Raw genomic sequence first — 26,635 nt, 5'->3', positions numbered from 1 at the left:
AGAATTATCACATTAATTATATTAATATCTCCTAATTCCGCTTGATCATATATTATTAACATTTATAGTTATATATAGTTTTGAATAGATTGATAATGGCAAAAGATATCCGTGAAAATATTAATATATCTCATTTTTTTATATAATAAAAAACTTTCTTAAAGATAAAATTATGATAGAGAATTTTTCGATGATTCGCGATCTCACTTTCAGGTTTTCATGGTTCTCGACGATAGCGTACGAATACGCGTACTTTTGCACGCATCTGGACTGATTCCTGAACTTCCGGTCGATGAACCTGCACGGCTTATCGAGAACGTCTGGTCTGCAAGAAAGCTCGAAGAACCTCTGGCGGTTGTTGCCGTCTCGATAGAGCTCAACGTACATATTTTGTTGATTTTGACCGCCGACCGGTTCCGACATCTCTTTTATCGTAGGACAACAATCGACAGGGGAGCCTTCCTCGCCTCCTTCTATGTGTAGAATTTTATGCATATCTCGTACTGTCATCTCCTTGTTTGTCGGTTCCTCCAGTGGCTCCTCTGTCCTACAATAGCAGAAATTTCTCCTGTTTAATCGATTCTTATTTTTAATTAATTCTTTCGTAATCAAGCATTTCTTTTCATTTTATTATTTTTTTTTCGAAAGTGCAGACGGAAGGCATATGTTATTTTGATCGAATTTTTCTCCGATCAAATTCTAATCGTTACCGAAAAACACATACGATCGTCGTGTTAACAAGCGAGTTAATGGAAAATATATGCAAAAAAAAAATTAAAAAATAAAATTATGCTTCGTGCTATGCCGCACTGAGTTCCCGTTGAATTTAAATCGGATTTAGCTCGCCATCGAAGGAAACGATATTCCTTCCATGTTGACCGCGCCCGTATCTAAATTACGCGGTAGAATGTTGTAGCGATTTAAAAAAATTCCGCGAAACATAATATTTTACTTCGTTTCGAATATATTATTAGCATTTTATGCACAGCAATGATAATAATTAAGAGCCTTTTCGTACTGAATAAAAAAACGGCAAAATAATAAACGAGATACATCGCATTTCTACATGTTTGCAATCAATCAATTTTTCGCAATTATTATTGAATAAAACCTAACCATGATACAAAAATATTACTCAAAAAAAGAAGACATATTTTAATTGAAAATTATTATCCAAAAATCTTTACTTACCAGCGAGAAATGTGTCCTCTGAAAGGCTGTTCCCTGGGCCTTCGAGAGGAGAAGGGCTTATTGTTGACGGCAGTAAGCGGCGCGCACAGGACTGCGGTCAGCCAAACCACCTGCAACGAGAATCATGAGAATGCATAAATTATTTGTTCACATGTTTGACATTTGTGATCTTTCTCTCTCTCTCTTTCTTTACAATTTAAAAACATAAATATATTAATAATTATGCAAACTTTTATCATCTACCTTTAATTAAGTACTAATTATATACAAATTTTCATCTAAATCTATAATTCGATAATAATATAATCGATAACTATATAATCTTTATTATAGCATTTATTAAAGTAAATATACTTCCATTCAAGTCTCGCAACAAAATCAAGTAAATATACTTCTATAACAGGTACAGGTGTCTTAATGTCAATATTGATTATTTGACGTGACACGATGCGAACGAATCTATCATGCCTGTCGCTCACTGGCAAAAACGCATGATTTTACAATGAATATTTTGTGTATTGTCAATTTAGAATTGCCTTGATAATAATATCGCGCGAAGGATCACGCGTGAGAAAATACCGGACGAAGCATCGGAGACTGGTACGCGAGAGAACGCGCGAATGAAACACGGCGTTAGTCACGCATCTCGCCCGAATCCGCGCGCCGCGGCACACATGAACGGACACGGTATGTATATGTGAGCTTACGTGAAGGTGAAAACATTAATTCGGCTTATAATTTTTATGCAAAACAGGCCTTACGGCGCCGCGGTCGCCGCTCGCTGCTCGTTAATACGTAAGCGTATCTCTTTCTCGCGCGGTACACCACACTTTCGATTTAATTGCGCCGTATAACTCGTCATCGCAGGAAACACGCGGAACCGGCCTGCTTCATTCACCGGATTGCATCTCTTTTTCTTTTCTTTATCACTTCGCAAGAAGATTCTCTCTCAACATTCGCGTAAAGTGTAATATTTACAGCTATAAAAAAGAACGATATCAACAAATAATTATGGAAAATATATGCGCGCGATACAGGAAAAAAAAACATAAATATTTCACAAATGGATATTCCCTCTATTAATTTTGAACAAAAAATATTCAACAGAGATTTCTGTTCAATTATAGTAATATATAATAAACTGCGTTATTATCAAGTATCCCGATAACACTTTTCATTTATATTTATATTAATACATTAGAAATCTGTCAAAAGATAGAACGAAAGCTTCTCGGCGAGATTATAAACGAGACAACGCGATATAAAGCTGACATCGCCGACGTTTAATTAAGCCATCGTTTCTTCGGATGAACAGTTAACTAAGTCGGCGGTGCCTCCCATACGAGGAACTCGCATTGGACAGAACTGCGCGTTCGGATTAAATGGATGTTTAATCACACATTGGGACCACACATCGCATACCCCGCGATTCTTATCGAATTCTTGCATCATCTGAGAAAGGAATTTTCTCTTTCTTGCAGTAGTGCGATTTTAATCATATGAAGATATATCGGGTACGCGATGGCGGATATTACAACACTATTTGACGATACTTCGCGTTAATTGCTCGCTAAATCAAGATAATGATTATTATCACAATGCGATCAAATTATCTGATCATGTACACGAGTACAAGGAAAAGATCAGATTATTAACATTTATATATTAAAATCGGATAAGTATATAATCGGCGCAGGTTAATAAACTATACTACTTATGTGAACTTAACAGCATATTTAATATATTATATTTTCAAAAAAAGTAATATTTTGTTTATAGCTGTTTGTAGGGACAATAATTTCATTCGTCATCAAATATATTTTATAAAAAGATTAACATTTTGAGAAAATGATTATTATATCTAACTTTAAGAAAAAAAAAATAATAGTAATCTTGATTCAAAATTATTTGTAACCATTTCCCTTTTGTTAGTTGCGCTGTTTAAAAGTATATATGTAATATTAAGAACAGTTCATATATAAATAACTATATCAATCTGCAATGAAGATTACCTCTTGTGCGCGAAATCACGGCCGCAAGATTTCACGATGATGCTCCTAAAGATACAAAGTTAAGCCGTTACCTCCATGTCATGCTCGGGCAAAAAAAAGATGTTAATTAGCGCCGTAAATTCTTTTCTCCCTTTTCCCGCATTCTTTATGATAATGAAACGGATGCTTGCTGCAAAAGTTGAAATTAGCCGGTCGTTTGTCGAGCCGAAAAGTATGAGGAGATAATCCCGTATACATTTTTCTGGCCAAACGCGCTCTCGTAATCGAATTTCAATCGCCAAGCATTATTATCCATCTTTGCAATTTTATCTAATGACAAATTCGCAACTATCCCCATCCCCATCATTTTCAATCGTCGGCGAATAAAGATTTATCGTCAAAGATTTATCGTCACGACGCGTCCGCACGACGCAAAAATTGTTTGAGCTACAGCTACGCGGGTTGCAAACTCGTTCCGCCTTTACGAGAGTACGCTGTATATATTTCCATACAGAGGAAATTCATACGTTGATTACCGAACGAAAATACGAACCGGTCCACTATACGCCTTCACGCAACGTGAAATTAACCGGACATGACGTTTTTATTGCTTCTTTATATTCCAAACACTTTCCTTTTCCCTATAAGTAATTTATGTACACTCTGATTTCGAATCTCAGCCATACGTATCTCTTATCTGAAAACGTTTACCGATCACTCTGTATCGATCAGTAACAATTATCAATGCTACCCTATCTTCCCGCCATTTGTCTAATTGTTAGAATATCTAATAAATCCCAAGGAAGATTAATCGTTAGAGACAGAGATACTTTCATGTGATCGTATCGCTAGCATAATTAATCACAATCGCATTGACCTGATAATACACGATCACACTAATGACACTTAATTCCAAAAGTTACTTAAGTTATTCAAGGTGGCGATAAAGCAATATTTGCCTCTCTCTCTCTTAATCCAGTTGTCTTGGTGTATCAAACAAAGATGGAAATATCGTCCCTCCCACGTGGAAGCGGCGGAAATAATTTGTGACGCAATTAGAGTCCCATAACGCATTGACGATGACGGCGAAGCCGGCGGTCGGTCCGGCGGCGGGGCCCGAGGCTAGCCCCCCAACTCTTCGTATCTCATGCGGAATGCATTCCGGGTCCGAGAGAGTTGCGATATACGTACAGCTGCGATATACTCAGGGTATACCGATAATCCGTTCGGGGAATCGTGGAGACCGGTATCCGGATGAGGACGCTGCTTATCGGCCGACCGTGTTTATGTCGCCACGTGGGTGCCCGCCCGAGTCTCGTTCTTTCTCTCTCCCTCTCTCTCTTTCTTCCCATTGTAAGCTGTCGATCCGAAAAATCGGTCACGATCGATCTCGTATTCACACATTTATATATATAGAAAGTCATCGGCAAGTATATCTCAGCGATTACCGACGACTTTAAGTCATCTCTCGAAGTATATTTAGAAATAAAACTATCAAAAAAAAAGAATCAAATTTCAATCAAACTGCCGATGAAGAGGTGAGATCTGAGAGAGAATATTTCGTATTATACGTCATTGTTATAAATATATATAAAGAAATGGCAACTTTCTCCAATAATGCATCGATTCATAAGCAGGATTATTAATCTTTGCTTCGAGAAACGCGAGTAAACAGTTAATTAAAATCTCGGTATTTTTCAAATCTCACTAGCGTATACATATAATCGGCGCGCGTTATTTATCGCTATCGGCGGTAAGATTTATAGGATACATCGTGCTAATCTAAGCAAAAGTGTTATTATATATTTAAAAGGCACCAGAAATGCTAGAGAGTTTATCGATCGTAAAATATACATGGGTTTGCGGAACAAGAGAATGATATCGCGCGAACGCAAATTCCATTTCAATGTAACGATACGCACGCAGTTCGCGTAAAAAAATTGCGACGGTTAAATCGCGAGGAAAATCCGCGATCTTTCTACTATGACCGGAGGCGGCATTTAACGCGCGTGCAAACCATAATCCAGCGGGCATTCTCTTTCGCGCCATTGGCCGCGACTTTTTCACCTACGGTTATCGCGGGTGCCGCGATTGGAGAAACGCGTGCCGATAATTTATGAGCCTGCTCCGAGTGTAGCCGATGCGGTTTCCCGTTCACAGAAACTATACCCTTTACATTGTGCGCCTGTCGCCGCCTGCGTCCGAGATGTCCGCTACGTCGTAAATAATGAGATATTGTCGTGTCTCGCCCGTTAATAAGCTATCGATTTGAATATAAATTCCGAGTGACGAAAGATCTCTTTGAATGCGCGCGGAAAAACGCGACACGTCCCACTTGATTCGATCATCGTGGCTCGATTATGCGAGATACCGCGATAAGGCGTAATACAAATATGCATGGAGAATTGTCTTTATTACAGTGAAAAAATATCAGCGATTAATTAAACGCCTTGAAAAACACATCGCACGTTTATAGAGCGTAGGCTCCTGAGTTACATGAACTTTGAATTACGGGAAGTCTATCCACTCTGTAAAGAACATATTCAAGTTGAGTCTACGTACATAATTGATTCGTCACGGAAGAATGTAATCTTCCGCGACTTTTACTGCTCCATTCATTTAAATTAGTGTATATTTGAAGAAGAGCAAGCACACTTTGGCACACAACGTACTTTCGGCTTTTACGCGCCTATAACGACCCACGAATCGCATTCCGGCAAGATTTTACGACATGTTCGACTATAACACAGATTAGACATCGTAGATAGTGTACTTACATCAAGCGAAAGTTGAAGTAGTTGAATACATATACAACTTCGATAAACACTTCAACATTTATTACTTCGCATTCTTATCTCCTTTCTTAAAAAAAAAAAAAAAAATGTTGAAGTATTTCTTGCAGAAAAAGTTAAGTACCTTCATTAATTTGATTATAGTCGCGAGTAATCTGTCATTCCCGTCGAGAGGTGACAGATCATCACTAATGATTCTTTGGAGGATCTCTACGCGTTGATGACCATTCGATAATTATCAGTACTTCCGGATAATTGAAATGATCGTATAGCAACAATGACAAATTAAGCTCGAGCTGCTAAAATAGCGGAGCGTTGAAACGGCCGGTTAGCCTTTGCTGGCAATCTCATTAAAGGTAGTTTACACGATAAACTCGCGACAAGACTCGAAGCAGCGGCCCGTGTTTACCCAACCGTCAATGCAACGCTCGTATCATTAGCATAGTCTTTGTGCATTTATAAAGACAAGAGGTACTCCTGGCTTATTGCAAAGTGCCAAAGGTGATTTCAACACCAGCGTTTCGCCATCTATTAAACATTTCGTGAGAGTCATTCGATTTTCATCCGTGCCCACCATTTTTAGCGATTTTATTGCACGATCCGACCTGCAATCCTTCATATTTTTCGATGTTTGCGTCACTTAACATCTGAATATATGAATTAGATTCTGCATCCTGATTTTTTATATATTTTTTTTTCGAATTGCTCGAGAGCCACTTTGTCATCCGCAAGAAGAATATCGGTAGTGATTTAAGTCCTTAGTCATATACATCGTTCGCGTTTAATTTCGTTCGTTCAAGGAAACGAAAGAGACAAGTAACATAGAGACGAGTCCACAATATATATTGCGCATCGACGTGTGACAACGCGACGCACGGCGCGAGTTAAGTGAGCGCAATGTGATTTTTTTTCATCGTGGAAAGGTAAACATCGTGGAGCGCATGACAAACGGCAACTATCGAGTGCCTGTTAGAGATAGGTAAGGAGCAATGAAAGGTCCTCCAACGTGCGGCCGGCACAATAAACGGCCAACAGCGAAGTGGCTCGCACGGGAGGGCACAACCCCGCGGGCTGTTTAGACAGCGAATGCTTCGCCGCGTGTTATGATTGACGTGTATAAATATTTGGTTAGTCGCCTTGCCATCTCGTGCGTGTGATGCGCACGGTGCGTAAATCGTGCGTACAGTTACGCGCGCGCGTCTGTTTCCGTGAGACATCGCAGGACTCTCGTCTCCTCTATACTCTCGTTGACGACGGCAAATTAAATGACGATCCGCTCGTCACGTGAGATTTCACAAGTGTTCGCGAATGTTGGTCGATCGGAGAATCTGACAGATTGCGGAATCGGTCTGGAGGGATAGATGCCATATAAATTCTTTTTTACGTTCAACTATATAGGAAGCTGAAGAACGCAATGATGTATTTCCGTAAAATGAGTATCTAACAGAATATTCCGTCACGATGATATTTGTCCTCGGCAGGGTAGCCGCGATATCGCGTTTGTTCGATATGATGTCGAGACGAATGAAATGTTAATTGGAAAAACGAGGAAGCACGACTGCCTATGTTTTTTATATTATAATTCGGTTCAGAGTCGAAGAGAGAAAGAATGTTAATCTCCATTTGCGATGTAGGCACCCGTCTACCTCACATTGAGATATACAAAGAGTCCAAATGTTTCGGCCAGATTTTGAGATTTTATAGAAAATTTAATTTGGGACAAAAAGTTTCCCTAAACATGAGTCGAAAAATGCTTGCTAAAAAAGTTAGCGCCCAAAAACCTTTGAAATCACTCTAAAATTAAAAAACTTTTTTTTTTTTGTACATTTGAAACTGGTTATCTCAAAACTTATGGAACGCACTACAATCATTTCGATCTTATTTAAAAGATAATTTAATTCTCTACAACTTTTATTTCGATACTTTTTATTAAAAAACGCATACCTTGATATTTGTAAAAATGTATGATAAAATAAACATGATTTCAGAGACTTTTAGGCGCTAACTTTCTAAGGAAGCATTTTTCGATCCATGTTTATGGGAAACTTTTTGTTCCGAATAAAATTTCCTATAAAATCTCAAAGTCTAGCCAAAACTTTTGGACCTACCCTGTATACTTATCTCTTCTCTACCAATCGAGTATATTCGAGTTAGAACATGCGAAAAAAAAAAGGAACTATTGGAAGGGTCGACGTCCCGGCGGCAAATACACCCACGACAACTCTCACTAAATCATTTGCGCAAAAAGCACGAGGCTGAACCATCTGCGCGCAGCTCTGTAGAGATCCACCCTCTTTTATATTATATTACGCCTAACTACGATTCGTAATATATTATTTCCAAATTGTTTTAAATTACAGGCTACACGACTACGACGGGCCCATGCGATAATAGAAGAAGGCGTTCATCCGACAAAAATCTTATTGCGAGGCACTCACAGACCCCTGGAGCGTTATGAAAAAAATGGTTGAATAGCTAATGTAAGTAATGTATACTCAAACATTGTAGGTTTCTTTTTTTTTGCCATTGCGCTATTCCTCAAAAGAATAAAAAAAATTTGACAAGAGTAAACATAATTTTTTAATGAAAGATAATTAAGCATTATAAGTTTTTATTATATGAACGATTAGAAAAGAAATGTTTGTTTCGACAAGTTTTATAATTTATATCAAAATACGAGATTGAGAGTCATCATACGAATTATATAAGATTTATACAACACATTTGTCTCTAATAAATTTGAAAGTTTACGAGTCCATTTAATGCATTCTATGAATCAATCTGTTGCATTAGCATTTGCATAAAAGCCAAGACAGCGAAGTCACGCCTTGTTTCTGGTTGGTCTGCTGCCAATCATCAGTTTTAGCTCTTCCCACATATTATCTGCGACAAGGCGTGAAATTCGCCTTACTGTCATTGATCGCTAACGATACACGTAGGTGGATCATTCAACAGGAGTAAGAATTGGTAGATGATTTTGAAACTGATACCTGAAACCGTAGTGGGCATTCGATTTCCGATAAAATCCAACCAGTAAATGTACATCGATCTAACAAACCGGAAACTGTTTTTATAGATTCGTTTCTCAGTCATTCGCGATGACTGCTGTTTCGAAAACTGACACGTTGCTAAAAAATATATCCGCTTTTTCGATTAAAATCTCCTATAACAACTGAAAATCAAAGGCACAGAGATCTTTTACGCTCTTAAAATAAATTGGGATGTAATGAGCGACGCACTTTTGCATAAATTTAAACGCTCTTAAAATTTCACCGTGCTCCGCACAGATGACATGTTGGACGACGCGCCGACGGCGTGATATTCACGGTAATCCGAGGCAATTGCGAATACATCGAAGCTCTCGAAAAATGCCGACGGTATCTTCATCGCGCGCCAGCCGACATCCGGCATTCGCGCAAAACGGGGGACTCGTCGCCTCGTTCTTTTCCGCGCAGCGACACATATCCGTTTAAGAGGATTATTTATTGAAGGCACATCGGCGCCGATGCCGGGGACCGATTAGCATAGTAATGCCGCGCCGTGAGGCCCCGACGACCCCGATGCTGCGTACACTGCGATTTACACGCATGTGCGTGCGCGCCGCTAATCTACCATTATTAAATTATCGGTGCAACGCGCGCGCGCGCGCGCGGGCTGCACCGACGATTATCATTTATCAATATCACGGACGCGTAACTTGCCGCCGATCGACCGGGCGTTTGTACGTCGTCGGCGCATAATGTTATGTATGTAAGATAACGCTGGAATATGCGCGATGAACGATCGATGATAGGGATATTGCTTTTTCTTCGCGAAACTGTCATCTAATCCGTGGCTGCTAATTGCGATCTCGATGCATATGATGAATAAATTTTCATAATTCAATTTATCGTACTAGCTGAATAGATTCAATTCTTCAAAACAAAATATTATTTCCAAATTAATCGATTGATTCTACGCTCATAAATTTGTAGTTGAAAATTAGATAATTACTATTAATAATTACTACTAAAAATTTATATCCATAGATATATCTGACAGATTTAATCTTGATAACGTTCGAAAATATTTTGAATATTATTAGAGATTCTGTCGCCCCGCGACTTGGGCTCGTCTAACAAGCGAGAGACGAGAATGATATCGAAAGACAGCTGTGGGAAAACGCGACGAGGCGCGGACGAAGGGAAGATGAAAGGAATGAAAGCGCATGATCCGCGCCATAATTTTAGGAGTTTATCGATGCGCCTCCGTGACAGGCGGTGGCTTAGGAGAGAAAAACACACATCGTTCACCGCTCTATCGGCCGTCCATAGTCGGCGCGATTGTGTACGCGGGCACAACCCTGCTATCTCGATAATATGCTAATAACACACGCGGCGGGCGGTACTTTACGATCGTTGCATCGATGCTGGATATATCGTAATTATTGTTTCGCTACGTCCGGCACAATGCGATGCCACGGACGTCGATTGTTGCGTCAATCGTACTGGGAATGCACAATTGTAATTATCAGTGAGCTCATACACACTCAACTACACAACAGACACATGAGTAAGAATTTTATTAACGTGTATCTCGCTACTGTTAACCTTGAACACCTTAAATTTTAGTTCCAAGTTTTTCAATTATAATTATCTTTTTTGCATAAACATATCATTTTCTAAACACGTTAGAAGAGATTTTGAAAATATTTTAAACGCATAAATCGCAATTCATCCAATATTTGTCTTGTACTTACCGCGACGAGGAAGGTGCAGAAAGCTTCAATTCGCATAGTAGCTGGCCAGGCCAGCAAGGAGGCCGGAGGTTGCGAGCTAGTGGATCGTCTGCTCGTACCGATCCTTGAATTACCGATCTCTCGGCTATCGGTTTTTTTACTCAGCGGCTCTAAGTATGCTGGGCCGACGACGATGACTTTCTCTCGGTTCCACATTGATTTTTCGTGATGATCCGCCGTGCCGAAACGGCGATGATATACCGCGCCGCCAATCTGTCGACAGATAAACGTGCATACATATATTAAATCTCCTATATATTAACAATGCCGCATTAATCGCAACGAGATAATAATCAACAAATCATCGCCTTGTTTAAATCATAATCGATGCCGGCGATCGATTACTTTCATTTCACTATCACGATGCACGCTATCGTTCGTGTATATTTATTACAGAGACTCGGCCTCTGAATTATTCAAATAGATTTCGTACTATATTATCGATATTTAAAAACTAATCCAGTTCGGTAACTTTCGTCTAATAGATAAGATTATTATTCGACGATATTACGAAGTAAAGCTCATTATATTGTATTTTTGTATATTAATTGCGAATGTGAAACATATGATATTTTAATTTGCGATATGTCTTTTTTTTACTTTATCGTGATCTCGTAATCTACATATTCTCACCTTTCATTGGAAAAATTATTTAATCAAACTTGTGTATTAAAATAACTTGTCACTTCAAACTTGTTTGAGGTTTTGACCGTTTTTTTTTTTTTAACACTCAAAGTCCTATATGTCGCGATCGAAATTTCAAGACGATTCTTCGGTAAATCATTCGCGAAAACCGCGAGTTAATTATGCAAATGACACTAGACTTTCAAGTACATAAATTGTTCGAGAAGACAACGCGTTTGTCGCGACATGTCAGGACGGACTGTGGATCTAACTTTCAAGATTTGCCGATAAAGTCTATGGCAAAACACGTTTCATACGAAAGAGGTGCGGGCGTCATTTACGTTTCGTCACTCAATCGATGCTGCGAATCGATATCTTATCTTACGCCTCGCTTGTTCCCGTCGATTACGTCGCGCAACGACGTGTTACTGACCTACCGGAGAGAAACGTTGTTTTCTCATGGGAGGCCCGACGAATGTTACTTGCACGAAAAACCTTTTCCTTTTTTTTCTTTCACAGTATTTAATTAATTTTTTTTTATCATGTATTCACTTACGCCATATCCATCAGGTTTCAGCTATCGCGTTTATTGATCAATACACGATAAAACGGCAATGTGAACGATAATTCCTACTCATTGTCCATATCCTGATAATTCCGCGTATAAATTCCGATTGATAAAAGAAGAAAATACAGGCGCCATACGTAGCAGTATGGCGGTGCCGACGATTTCCTGGCATCATTCGTTATGTGAGTTAATGACTCTCGAGAAATCATCGATTGGTCCCCGTCTGGAAGCCGCGACGCCTCTCACACCGTGGAAACACGCCTTCTCACCGTGTTGTAATGGACGGGACTTCACGCGTGCATGCGTTCGCTGTTCAATCAGCAAACGAAATACCGGAGCTGTTTCGATAACGGGCGAGAGATGCGAAAGAAAGCCCGCATTGACACTGTGTGGGGTCCCATCCAAGTCCCTGAAATATCAGGTAAATTGACGCGGCTAAGATGAGATCTGTCTACGATCGCGTGTTTCCTCGATCATTCTGAATTAATCCCAGATAAAATGCCGAGATTGGACTATTGTTGTGCGAAGAAAAGGGAGTTGAAAAAAGACAATGTTCTTTAATCTTTGCTTAATTATACAATTCCATCATAAACAAAGCTGCAAATAGTCCTTAGCTAAACAGAGTTTCGCACTAATGTTGCTCGAGTTATTAAACATAACCAGGAATTAATTATATCATATATATTTGTAGTATTTTATAATAAATATCCCAGATTGCTTATATAATTACAGTTGATTATTAATTATACGATAACATTATTTTTTTATTTTTTTAAATCTAAATCGATGAATTTCTATTACGAGCGACACAATCAAATACGTTCATCAAAGCTGGAATATAAATAATTATGTGACGACTCCATGACATACATATTCTACGACGAGGTGAGCGGTCTGTACGTTCGAGCTATCGTAAGTGCGTCCATCGTTATGAATCATCGACTTCCTCCTTCCGTTAATAATCGAAATTCCGTTTATAATTATCCATCATTTCGATCACTTGCAAAGAACGACCAATGAAAACGGCCGGTGCGTAATCATGAGCGCGCGCGCGCGCGGATTAAAGTTATAATTTCGAATTATCGCGCCGACACAGCGTGGCAGAGATGTGTAATACACACCATATGATATATCATTGCCAGTGAGTCATGGCGCGTGGAATTTATTTGATAAGACACATACACCGGTTGGCGAAACGTGTCGCCGTTTCTTATCGTACGGTGTTTCCTCGACATAATCGATGATAAGAAAAGGGTAAGGATCTGACACGAACGGGGATATTCTCGTTTCGTCATCGAATGCATTATCGCGGATATTATCGGCGCGATACGTGGAATTCGGTCAGAGTCCTGCATTCCTTCGCGATTCGTGCATCGTATATGTACCTGCGTATCGCATACTGAATGGCGTGCTGGAACACGCGCGACATGATCGATTCTACGCCGATTGACGATAACCGGAGGGACTTTAGCGCGCTCTTATCGCGTATTATAAAATAAGGCATTCAAGAAACACGAGCGTTTGCCAGATTTACAGTCAATCGCTGTCACACGCTATCGGCGAACACGAACCGTTCTTCGTGAATATTTTAAATAAATTACAAATCTTTTCAAAGCTGTAAAAATAAATAAAAGCATTTATGAATATTTTATAGGGCAAATAAAATTTCTAAGGAGTATAAATATTAATAATAGGTACATGTGCAATTGACAATACGATGTTATTTAGGCGAGATTAAAATAAAGAGAAAAATAAAAGAGCTTGAATAAGGAAAAATAAAAGAGAAAGAGAATTAGATATGTAATATTGCAGATTTATTAGTGAAATGCTCTAGTCAATGGCTGACAGATAACTTTGGCATAAATAAATAGCATCAGATCTAAAACGGATACAGCTAAAATTTCACACACATAAACGAGATCGGTATTAAAAAAAAACTACACAATCTTTGAAGGGAAATGATTATAATAATCCGAATCTTCGTAATAAATCATGTCAACACAAATCCGTCATAATACCGGTACTAGGATAACGACGGCACAATAATCGCGCAGTCGCGACAATCCGTTTGATTATGGAACGAAATTTCTCTACCGGAAAGCTGTGGCTTAATAACCCTGAAGATTAACGTCGCATGGCGACGAACGGTAATCGTCGCTGGTAGCAGCAGCGGTAAGTGAATTTTTAACAGAAAGCGTAACCAATCCGGGTACTGTATCGCCGATACTGTGTTGTCCACCCACGTAAAACTACCGACTTTCCCTTCTCCCCCTCCTCCTGGATTCTTTCCTTTATTTCCTCGAGTAAACGTACGAATATGATCCGTCAGATAAACCTCCGTCAAGCTAGATTACATTGCGCGATCTCCATCGATCGCGATGTATTAATGATCCCGATGCTGCAGAGATAAACGATCGATCGGCCTGCTCTTGAAGCAAGAACAGGGGACAAGGATCTGAAGGTTTAATTACTGCATCGTTTACGAGACGCATAATTCTTGCACGATGACTTGCAATCTTGGTAATTTGGCCCGCATGAGTATTCCCAATGGTATGTTATTACTCATTATCGCGAGACTATCGCGGTACAGATCTTTGTTAAACATTAATCCTATCGAGCCGAACAAATCGCGATATTGTATTCCAATCGATAGTTAAACGCCAATGAACCTGTATAATAGATGCAATTTTTTTTCAATCGATTATAACGAAGATAAGTGATACGAGTGGGTAAAAGCTGTTATTTCGACAGATGACGTTACAATTGGACTTGGGTAACTGATGCAAGATAAGCGTTACATTTTTAATTCAAATTTTTGCGAGAATTTCGCTCGAATGGGCAGATATGACGTGCGATCGGGAGTTCGTATCGCAAAATCGCCGCGTAATATATCGATAAGTACAAAATATATAGAAGCTCATTGGCATTTCGCAGCCGTCGCCGGGCTTTGCGTTGAGTCACTTATCGACGGCGGCGCCTGGCTACATCATGATAAAAACATCGCGCCTGAGAATGCGTCTTGAGCCTGGTCAGCCGGCACCTTCTATCTCGCCGTACGCTGTCATTAGTTTATTACCATTAACTTTCGCAGTAATTTACTTATACATGCGTTAAAACCCTTGGCGACAAGAATGTCGAGCGCGAGCGGTCAAACGGATCGAAAGAGGCTGGCATTCGGAAAAATTATCCGTATTCTTAATTATTCATGTAGTCGACACGGCTGTGTGTTTTGTAATTGCGTGATCGAACTAAATCCATTGAATAATTAAACGAATTAAATCCTGGGAAACTAAATCCCTCTAACGAGAATCTAACGAGAACCACTAACGCCGTTTGCAGTGCGACAGTTTGCGACACGTTCTCATCGCACGTCGCAATATATTCTGTTTATGAGTCTCTTGACGTTACCATTCTTTCCGCCTACGCGACAAATGCACCTTAACGAATCCGCGATTTCTAATTTAGCTGGCAATTGCGTTCCGAGAATAAATAAGGAAACCGCACTCGTTAAAGTCATGCACGCATATAAGAGCGCGCATTAACTTCGCACTTTTTTCATGTAGAAAAATTTTGTCGCACGCAATTCTTAATCTCCTTGCGGTTGTCTCGTTCTTAACGCCTAAATGAGATAAAGCTATCTGTCGCGTCTTTTTTATGCGTTAATTTTCATTGTTATATATTACGTAATTCTTCTGTCAAAGAATTTTTTTCTCATCACCTTGTTGCGTGATAAATAAAGATTATGATATAATAGACATCCGAATATAAAACTCGTCTAATTTATTAAATTCTAATTTATTTCATTCGAGTAGTCATACAGATTTGATGATACATATAATGATTAACGTTTTTGTAAAATCCCTTACAATATTATCTTTTTGTGGATGACAAAAAGGAAGAAATATTATTAACGTTTTTTTAAATTACATCTTGTAACAACTTGACATGGCTAGAAGGAATCATCCCGTTACTGACAATTTCTTTTATCGCATCCTTCGAGTCGATGACGCGCGAAATAGATATACATGTCCCGTGGTTTTACTATTCCACCTCTATCTTTACCGTGCTTCTCTCTTGTAACGTATTGTCTGTTCAATTAAAAAAATTCATCGCCAAGATCGCGTGGGCATAAGTTACATCCATTCAGATACTAATAAGACACGAATCATCGACGTTCGCTCGTCGATCGATGATTCGTGTCGCGTCTGAATACAGTTTATCTGTGAACGGCAACGCGGTGATATTGTTTAATGTATTCCGAGATCTTTAGCGCGAATCATCCGGATCAATGCTGGGTTGATAGGCGAACATCTGTTCGCTCGCATTTGCTCTTGAGAAAATCTCTGGGAAAAATCCGGTGAATGAAAGGAGGGGAATTGCACGAGTTATCTAATATACATACGTATATGATAGCTATGAAACCGAGATCGGCTCGCGATACGACTCGCATTACCGTGCCGATGTGATAAAATATCGCGATATCCCGCACGGATCGGTTTTATTATCGGTTCATGTTTTCCGCCGTTTAAATACAGGAATATATTAAAAACCTAAGCGAATTATAGGCAGATTTGCGGGCGCGAAATCTATTACTTCTAACGTAGAAAGATCGCGGAAAACATTTATCGAACGATTCTCCGATATTATTATACGTAAAGGAACGAATATACACGATAAAAACTTTTATTTTTATATATAAAATTTTTGTGCAAAATATAAAATTTCAAAAAAAATATTTATCTGTATCGCGAAAAAATAAAAAATAAAATCTTTGAGGATTTCGTCCCAATTCAAGTGACAGTTTAAACGACAGAGATCAAGTGTCCAAATTTAATCGACCGTGATGGATTTGACAACTATAAACAGCCACCCGAGAGAGCTGTAAAACGCAGCCGGAACTTATCGTCAAATGCGTTATGCTTTTATCACGCTTGACTTATCATTCTCTTACTATTCAAGCGTGTCTCCTGAGATAGTTTTCTCGACCGTGGCTAATCGCAAATTTATAAATATATCAGAGACATGCATCGCGTAAATCCACACTGGTTCTGCATAATTATGTTTTCATATATTTATATGTAAAACAGCGACCATCTTGCGCGAGCGAAACTCGAAATTTATCTTTCGATATTATATACCATTAAATTTGGATGACATAATAACTGTTGCGTAGCGTATAAAGATATTCTGCTAATAAACAACTTTATATTTCGGGCTGATGGTAAATAATTAGTGACGATACGAATAAATCCTGTTTAAAAGTCGCTTAAAAGTCGAAGTTCATTTTCGAATAGACCGACCTTCGAAACCGGCTTTACGATATTAAATGATGAATTGGATATTCCGCGAGTCGAGATATTCGCCGAGATGATTTTATTCAGAACGAATCAAGCTCATTCATGGTATCATTTGTGAATGGCCCTGAGGGTCCCGGCGAAAAAGACTGGTTCCCGAACCAGTCGCCAATTAATGCGACACCGACAAAGCCGATGCTCCGTATTTATTACGTATTAAGCAATTGTAGATTTTTTTCAATGAAAACTTGAAATTCGTGTTCCTGTGACAACGAGTCGATCTTGGTGATCGTCATATGATGGTAAAGATAAATATATTTTGCCGCATGTCTAACATATAGATTTGCCTCTCCATTAATTCAAAGAGTTGGCATCTGTTATATTTGTGACAGCAAGAGTTACAAAAGAAGATATGATTTTGAAAGAATGTAATGTTACATATATCTATCATTCCAATGATGATGGTTCAAACATTCTCCAGATACAAATTCACAGTAAACATTACAACGAATCTGAAACTTAATCCGCGGATGGATTCATGCCGCGTAAAAGAGGCGCCTACGTTCACTGTCGCTTTAATATCTTACTCCCACGAGAACGACACGGTGAATAAGCAAATGGATTACCTTCATTATCGCGATATGCGGCGCCGCCCGCGGTGGCGAAAATCTAGGTAGAGACCGAAGAATGAGATTCAATAAGTAAATGCAATAATAGAGACGCTATCGGCGATAATAAGCGATGGAACAATGGCGGGTTCGTAAATTGAATTGTACATTGGATAACATTATATAATATGCCGTAACGCAGTAATATCGCGATCCGACTCTTCCCTCTAACATTGATGATCAAACGGCGTTTATTTTATCGCATATATATCCAGCGATTTGATCATCCTTATGAAATTTACATTTTTTTTTTTTAACGATATCGATGCATCGTGGCGTTTAGATAAGATGATATTCGGTATGCGGTGAGAAAAATCGCGTTAAAACCGCGAGATATGCTTATGCGCGGCGGCAGACGGGCTTATCGTCATTCCACCAATGAGCACGCGGCAGAACCAGAAACGAATTGAGTCAGACGCATCTAAACTACATGAATTTATTGCACTTTTATTGCGAGATTCGCAACGGTGCGGTGCGACAGATTCTTGTTAAGACGATTCTCATCACATCGAAACCACAAAGATCGGGAAATAAAGCTCGTCAATCGCAACAAATGAGATGCGGTTAATTGCCATGGCCTCGGGGTCGTAAAGTTTTTTTTTTTTTTTTTTTATTTCACCGTCTTGCGGTAAGGTTCGCACGTTAACTCTCACGTTTAATTGCCATCTGCGATCGGCGAGTAACATCCGCGTTTCATGACGGCTCTTTCGCGCTGCTCCACTGCTTTTGAATAAATCAATTTTTAGAGTTCACGCTCCTCCGATCTTTTACTGCTGCGTCTGAAATATATTTTGGAGCTCGCTCTTAAACGCGTCTTTAAGATCGTAAATAAAGAGAACCGCGAACAACCAGCGGTAAAATTATACAGATTCTCTTGCACAATACATATTTCCATAATAATCTTACGTACTCCCCGCTTTCTTGTCATTTATAATCCACTTGATAACCCAGCATGAAATCACTGTTTGAAAGAATATATTTAACACGCTCAAATATTTTTAAAGAGAAATAAGTCAAGATATTTTCATACAAGTCATAAAATCATGTGAATAGAAAATGTGACTGCAATATGAAAGGAAATAAATGATAATTGCCTAGTGATATCGTGCAATATTGAAGATCTCGCGAGCAGAAAAAGCGATCTCTATTGAGCAATCAACATTATTGTTTCATCGCGATTATGATGATTCATTCACACTTCCATAACGCCGAGAGCACATTATATCCGATCCCTTAACCACGCTACCTCGTCAAGAATGTTTTCTTTTTTTCTCTTTCTTTCTCTTCCTTCCTCTCCTTGATTTAGCGCCGGCTGTATAAATCTTTGAACCACGAGCGAGAACGGTCTCGCAGGCGACCGCAGAACGACATATTTACAGTCGTGTAAATGCTTTTTTCCCTCGACATTTTACGCGGACGGCGCGAGTCTGAGTTTAATAGCGCGTGACGTGCGAAATCGACTTTTTTCACTTTTGGGAGGTCGATGATTTTCCGTGAGATATCGTAATCGCGAGCGCTCATGTTTTATTAATTCGATCCAGACAACGATGATTGAATAAGTATCGAAACATTAATGACACGATCGAAAATATTTTACCAAATTCCGTGGTGTTGTGACAGCTTTTTCGCGATTATTAGTGTGATCTAGATTAATTTCTGAGTAAGGAAATCCAATTTTGCTCGGCATTGAAAAAACCGTGATCGAATTTACATAATGCTATCCCTCTCGCTAACAAATAGCATACATTTATATGGACTTTATACAAAGTGGGTTCCGACCAGATTTTGAGATTTTATAGAAAATTTAATTTTCCTAAGGAAGCATTTCTCGACCTATGTTAAGAAACTTTTTGTTCAAAATTGAATTTCCTATAAACCTCAAGAATGATCTGACAGGAATGTTTCGGCCCACCCTATATAATAATTTTATATGTATAATATATATAATATATCTTATTACAACTTATATGTTAATTGCAATGATCATAGAGAATGACCGTTTAATCATCGCAATCGTACTTCGATAGATAATATCGACGATATACACAGTTCACATCATTATCTTGTCTCGTCGCAAGAATGACAACAAGACGACCGTGTGTAAACAATAGCGTTTTATAAACAAAGTTCGGCGCTATTGTTTATAGTGCGTAGGTAATGGTACGGATATACATATATCATTATATCTCTCGAAGTACGTAGTCGCTTTATCATTCTTACGACGACACCGACGCGGCGTGGTTACAGTGCGAGCTGTTCTGTTGTATTATCTCTCAAAGTACGATTGCGATTATACGATCATTCTTTATGATTATTACAATTAACTCTTATTATAAGTTATAATAAGAGATAGTATACATATTATATAAATAAAATTAACGTTTTATAGACACCTTAGATTTACAATAATAATTTTCAGAAATTTTGTATTTTTTTTTAAATATGTGTTTAAAGGGACAAATAAAAAGTTGCAATAATTATTTTTCGATATATTAATTACTTTAGACAATATTTTGTATATACTTTAAATATATTTGTATTTTACAGATCAACGTTGTGTTCTACGCTCTGCCGTTGTGCACATCGTATCGGTGAGTGTTAAATTACATTCCATTTTAATCTTGTTAATAACATTATATCAGAAATATCGATACTTAAAAATTTAAATTTGCAATGATAAAACAATAAATTTGTTTGCATTATTTATTCTTATAAATTATTTGAAAGATATACTTATACAAAGGAAAAAAATAAGATACATATTTTAAAATCCACAAACTGAAATATTATAAAAAAAAGTTCTCGAAATATTAAATTGTAAAAATATTTGAAATCTTTTTGTTTTAAATAACAGTTTTTGAGATATAATAAGTTTAAAACTCCTTCACACTATACGTTTAAATAGTCAACGATAGACTTAGTTATTTCACACTTTGAAACCTCCAATAACTTGACATCCGCATTCTGGATTAGATCAGCAAATTACCAACAAATTAGCAATAAATTAGCTCCTAATTATGCGATATATCCAAATTTGATTTCTTCTAATGGAGGAGGGAAAGATTAAGGAAATAATTTTTTCGATAAATGTAGATACATAGCTGTCACATTACTAATAACCGGATTTCACATATCATCAATCTTGAATACGGTCACGTTTATGCTAATGCTGATCCGAAAAAGGCACACATGAGAAGACGAATCCATCAGAATGCGATATACACGCTTCTTTATTCCACCGCGAATGGATGATCAAAGATTAACATATTAATTTGCTATGAAAGCTCAGTAAGAAAAATTGAGATTAGTGATTCTCATAATATTTTTGAACAAAGATGCAGATTTTTTAAATCTTTTTTTTTTCCCAAGCTTCGTGATTTTTTTTTTTAATTTAGATTCGCAAAAACGCGTCGTTGTACATACATACGGATACACAACTACATACACATACATACATATATATATGTAGTTAATCACAAAAACCGCGTATTGGAAGAGCGTAATAATAAAAGTTACCAGACTCGCCACAAATATTAAAACTCACAAAGTGTTTAGAATACCGGAACTGTCGTAAAAATATCATTAGCATTAATACGTTACGGCTTCTTGCATTTTCATAGTGGACATTATTATTTTTGTTCAGGAAATGTTTATAAATAAAGTGAATAAAGTGAGATAATATTTTATCTCGTTTCTAATAATATTTTGCTAACAATAATCTTATGAACATTCTATCTTATTGATACCGTCAAAATCTTTTTGCTTATACATAGAATATTATATAATATTTATAAGAAAATATTATATAATTTTTAAGCTCGAGTGGTGTTTCTTTCTATTCTTAAATACTTCAAAAAAGGGATAAAACTTCCACAGGAGCCGGAAAAAAAATCTCATTTGCATGACTATAGTCGCAGCGATGTCAACGTCTCGGTAAACTTCAAAGGCAAACATAAGCCGTCGATTGTATGCATCGTTTTATTTTATTTTATTTTTCGTCAAAAAAATCCAGTTCTCTCTCTAGATCTATCTTTCACTTCTCATGGCGTTATTATCGATATACCGGGCGTTGCGTTTGTACAATCGATTATAATAAAATTCGATTTCGATTTAAATGACGATCGATATCAACCAAGTAACATTTGTAACGACATTTGAAATTGTAATTTCACTAAGACGAGTCATTACCTGACCATTATCGATGGTCTGTTTCTCAAATTGCTGGGATTTTATGGCCATATCGCGCGGTTAGCATCGTAATCTACTGTTCGCTGTTGTACGTATCGGAATGTAAGAAAGGGAACGTGACTAATGTTTATGCAAATTTCACTCGACGTTCTGTGGGTGAAATGGCGAACCAGCTTCCCATTATCATCGTGTCGAATCTCGCGAGGGGAAATATAGATCGAGCGAGATCTCGGTGTCAGCGGAGTGACAGCCGCCGGCGAACTCGAAGGAAGATAGATCGCGCGCAGAAAGGTGAGAGAAAGAGGTGAACATGAGTCGAGAAAAGGACATGCGATCGTGCGGAATGATGAATCTCCGTGCGATCCTTGGCAGACAGCATTTTAAATGTTTATCTCGCAAGAATAGTATGCCCATGAGAAATCGACACAAATTAAATAAATTATGATCTATAATACATATATATATATATATATATATATAACCGCTATCGAGAAAGACTGCGTTGACAGTGTCAATTTTATCGTTGCTATCTCTCGTTTGCGTAACTCAGATTTGGGAAAGTATGTCTTTCCCAAATCTAAATCGTCAGCTGTGAAGGAAATTTATTTCACATTCTCACATATTTGGTCGCATGCTGCTTTTATTAATTCAACTAGAGAGATTTGATATTATCATTCGAATATTTAAAAGAAGATGAGACTTTCGATATTTTAATGAGCATAGAAAACTGTTCACATCCGATACTCAAGATTTACAAGCTAGTTCACAAACGCTTAAAGTTCGATTATGTAAATTCGTCTGTAATCGAGTTATATACCTCTCGAAGGTGTATACGCTTGCGCAATAAATAACATAAATATTTTACATATGCAACTTTTTGCGAGGAGTCGTAAAAGCGGGCGAGGTGCAAACGCAGCCTCTTAATTGATCTTTACGAGCAAAATGATAATTCGCTGCGATAATTAATTCATTCGGAGCTCGGTGACCTGGCGAGTTTATATCAACGCTCTAATTGATCGTAGAAAAAAAGATGTGCATATTAATATTTCCCAATGAGATATTGCATGTTCTTCGAAGAAATACAAGAAAATACTATTTAAATTGAAATCGTGTCGATGTCGATTCTCTCGTGTGATTCGACTCATTAACGCGGCAAATCGCAACATTGTTCGAACGCAACGCGGCCACACGCAGTGTGGCGTAATTAAGTGACCATGTTTCGTACATTGTTTGCTTAAACATCGATCGAATATTAGAATAGGAATGCGCTCATGCATAATTAACGAACAACGCCTCGACATGCAAAAATTTATCGCGCGAGCGATAAGTCGGCGAGTCTTCGGGAGATTTTTAATTTCGGATGCAAATTCCGCGACCGACCGAACGGCAGTTGCTGCCACGGAGACGACTCGCAGGAGAAGCAATTAAATTACAATTTCATGGCCTAACGCCCCGTAAAGCGACGCGCGAAGCGACTCTCGGAGACGCGACTCTGTTTCATTTATCACTCTCCGCTGCGCGCGATCCGCCTCGGACTTCTCGCAGCCAGCTGATTGCATCACCGCGCGCGCGCGATGCCCTTAATCCCATTACGAATAATAAAGTGGGAAAGAGAGGCTCATACGCGTCATTGGACGAGCGTAAAAATGTTGTGTCAGATCTCATCTTGCCGCTTGTCGTTCGCGTAATTTACCGTGCGTCGAGCGTGAGACCGCGCTGCCTTTACGCCTAATTCGACCCGTGTCTAATCACAGCTTCCGAAAGAGCATTTCGATCCTTCGACCGATCATTATATTTTTACAAAAGAAACAAGAAAGATCGACGACCTTCGATAGATCAAAAACCAATCTCCTCATTTATCGTAATTACATTGGATATATACGACGCCATTGATTTTATGAATGAAAATAAGTGTCATTAACGCGATGTCTTGTCCTCCCATGTATCATTGTAATTACTGTAATTATCGAGTATTAAAAATCCTTAAATTATAGTTAATTTTTCACGAATTGCGAACACATTCACCGATTCCAGGGTCGCGCATTATTCTAATCTTTGCGTCAGCAATGTCTCGCGATAACGCTGCCAAGGCGTCTCAGCTGGTTTTCGCGTAGCATTTCACTTACGTTTCTTTTTGTAATTTTTATGCAATCTTCTGTGTTTGTGGGATTAGATATCAAATAGAGGAAGAGAATGAAGGTACCTTAAGGTCCTTGAAGATTATCTCGCGTAAAAATATGATACGACTTTTTCGAGTCGTTATATTTTCGTACGAAATCGCTCAAGGCTGTCGATCGTGATCAAAAAAATTTTTTGCGTGGCCTCGAGTAAATAACTTATGATGATCCGGATGATTCATGCCAGGAGACATTCTTCAGTGAGCGAATTCATGCCAGGGATACGTTTCGACGGCGGTCGTGGTCAACAACGTCATGAGTAACAGCCGTTAGGTGTTTCGCGAGACGATTAAACCGGCATCATCGGCCGCCCTCTCATTATCCCTTACCTGCCCGGTTCCTCAGATGCGTCTCTCACCTCCGCCTCCTCTCGTTCTCTTTTTTTTTCGCTTCCCCCCCCCTCCCCCTCCACCGCCGTCTCTCCTTCCCCTCGTGAATAAATGCATAAAGCAGGGTGAAAACACGAGACTGCCGTAACGTCATTACGCAGTAAAGAGACTGCAAATTTGCGAGAAGCCGCTTCGATGGCATACCAAACCGCACGGACGCCGCAAAAGCTCCCGTTTACAGATTTATCGTAAAGATTTACGTAAAGTAATTTCTTTCTCGATAACGGTGCGTAGAGAAAAGAGAAAACGCATACGCACAAATAGGTACATATAATATTACTCGGGTCATCCAGTTATCATTAGAAGATTTATAAATTATACATTATTTCAGTTATCATATAGAAGATTTATAAATTAAGAAAATTCCATGTTCAAGTATTAGGCATTATTATTTACGATTTGTGAATATTTACGATTACATAGGGTATGACCCGTTGTTTCATAGGGATATAACTGTCAGAAAATTTACAACTTAAAGATGTAGATAGTTTTGATATTTTATGGCATTTTGCGCGCATCCAGATGAAATATGACGAGTTCAAAGCAGGACAGTGAAGAGTTAATATCTTCGTGTAAGTTATAACTGCGTGCGTTGGGCGTTCTGTTGATAGTATATCTAGCGAAATACTTGTAACGGGAGGTACCAAGTCGATGAATATTATAAAGCGATTAAGTGCAGCTATACACCAGTCGTGATTTAAGCCATCAGATAAAATTTTAGCAGTAAATTTCTTTAGTACGCGCATGAGTCGCACGACATACGATCGGAGTAATTGAATCTCGACTCGGAATATCTGCTCTAATAGAAGCAATTGATTAACGTAAATGTTTCGAAATCGATTAAAATCTGCTTTTAAATTTTTCCTCAAGATTATCCTACACGCAATCCACCATGTTTACTTTATTTATGTTATCAAGTTATCTAACAGCAAGCTGAAAAATTTAATTCTTATCGAAGAGATATTATTACGCAAAAAAAAAAAAAGAATTGAAAATATATTCGATTTTTAATTCGCGTACTTAATAGTAACGCGCCACGTATCCTCGTTTCCTCGGTTATTATAAACGAGAGCAAAAAATTGCGCGTAATTCTTTCGAGCAAGAACAGTGTCTGGCATAGCGGCACGAGCTGTGCAGGATTAAGACGGACGGAGAGGCACCTCTTTGATATACGATCTGCGCTTTTATGCACTCTCGTGCGTGTCATTCTGATGGTCGCATTAGCGCAAAGTCGAGATGCCATCGCCACCAGCATCGACCAGCCGCCGCGATTTCACGCGACAAAGTTAGTCAAAGCTCGCGCGCGTTGTCAGCCATCGGTTGACAAATCGGCGGTCGACCGACTTGACAGCTAACACCCATCGGACCGTTTCATAGTGATAAATCGCGTCGGTACATCAGGACCTCTACGAACTCTCTGCGCGTGCATTAGCACTCCGGCACTCGCGTTACTTCTTTGCGTGTCTCCAATTGATTTCATGCCTTTTTATCGCGGTCCATTTATTATTTCGGTTTAATGGGACGTCCCGTGAAAATGCCATGGGCCTGATTTTACCCGAGGATTATTGACATTTCTCCTGTAATTGGACGAGCGCTCTCTTGTCAAATAGATGTAAAGGAGAATGGCTTATCGAAATTAAATACCACTAGCAGGAGATGAAAATAGGTTTCAAGTAGAAATGAAGATTATGTTCAAGGCTAATGTGAAGAAAAAGATCACGTCAAACGTATGCAAATATCACTCTAACGAAGAACGATAATGCGCAACGCGCGCGGCGCCACATCTCTTTCACTTTTCCTTCAATTATTATAATGCCTATCTGTCCTGACATTATTTTTGCCGTTCAACGGAGACCTTTCAATCGATAGACACGGATAGTTAAGGAGTTCGCGGGGTCATATGCGACATAGGATGGTAGGAACTTTAATCTATCGCGATTTCGCAAAGATCGCTATCTCAGCAATCTTATCGAGTG

General features: G+C 38.6%; 1 protein-coding gene and 1 long non-coding RNA gene across 3 annotated transcripts in view; one reads left to right on the top strand and one right to left on the bottom strand.

Annotated features, from left to right (window-relative positions):
• LOC126853166 (uncharacterized) overlaps positions 1-26,635 on the bottom strand; it is a 64,844-nt gene that overhangs the window by 1,813 nt on the left and 36,396 nt on the right. Inside the window, exons 2-4 of the mRNA XM_050598710.1 lie at positions 10,713-10,964; positions 1,192-1,301; positions 208-547 (exon numbers count right to left, since the gene is read on the bottom strand). Coding sequence (XP_050454667.1) covers positions 208-547; positions 1,192-1,301; positions 10,713-10,907 — 645 coding nt within the window. The 5' untranslated portion in view covers positions 10,908-10,964. The remainder of the gene's footprint in view (positions 1-207; positions 548-1,191; positions 1,302-10,712; positions 10,965-26,635) is intronic.
• LOC126853297 (uncharacterized) overlaps positions 8,357-26,635 on the top strand; it is a 66,134-nt gene continuing 47,855 nt past the window's right edge. The window contains exons 1-2 of one of the 2 annotated variants that reach the window (XR_007687934.1): positions 8,357-8,454; positions 20,453-20,496. This is a non-coding gene — a long non-coding RNA (uncharacterized LOC126853297). Of the gene's footprint in view, positions 8,455-20,133; positions 20,184-20,452; positions 20,497-26,635 lie in introns of those variants that run through there. The other variant, XR_007687935.1, reaches the window with a different exon arrangement.

This window comes from Cataglyphis hispanica, chromosome 1 (assembly GCF_021464435.1).
Source record: "Cataglyphis hispanica isolate Lineage 1 chromosome 1, ULB_Chis1_1.0, whole genome shotgun sequence".
NCBI classification, from domain to species: Eukaryota; Metazoa; Arthropoda; class Insecta; order Hymenoptera; family Formicidae; genus Cataglyphis; species Cataglyphis hispanica.
The sequence above is the reverse complement of the archived record's forward strand: the minus strand, read 5'-3'. Positions and strand labels throughout refer to the sequence as shown.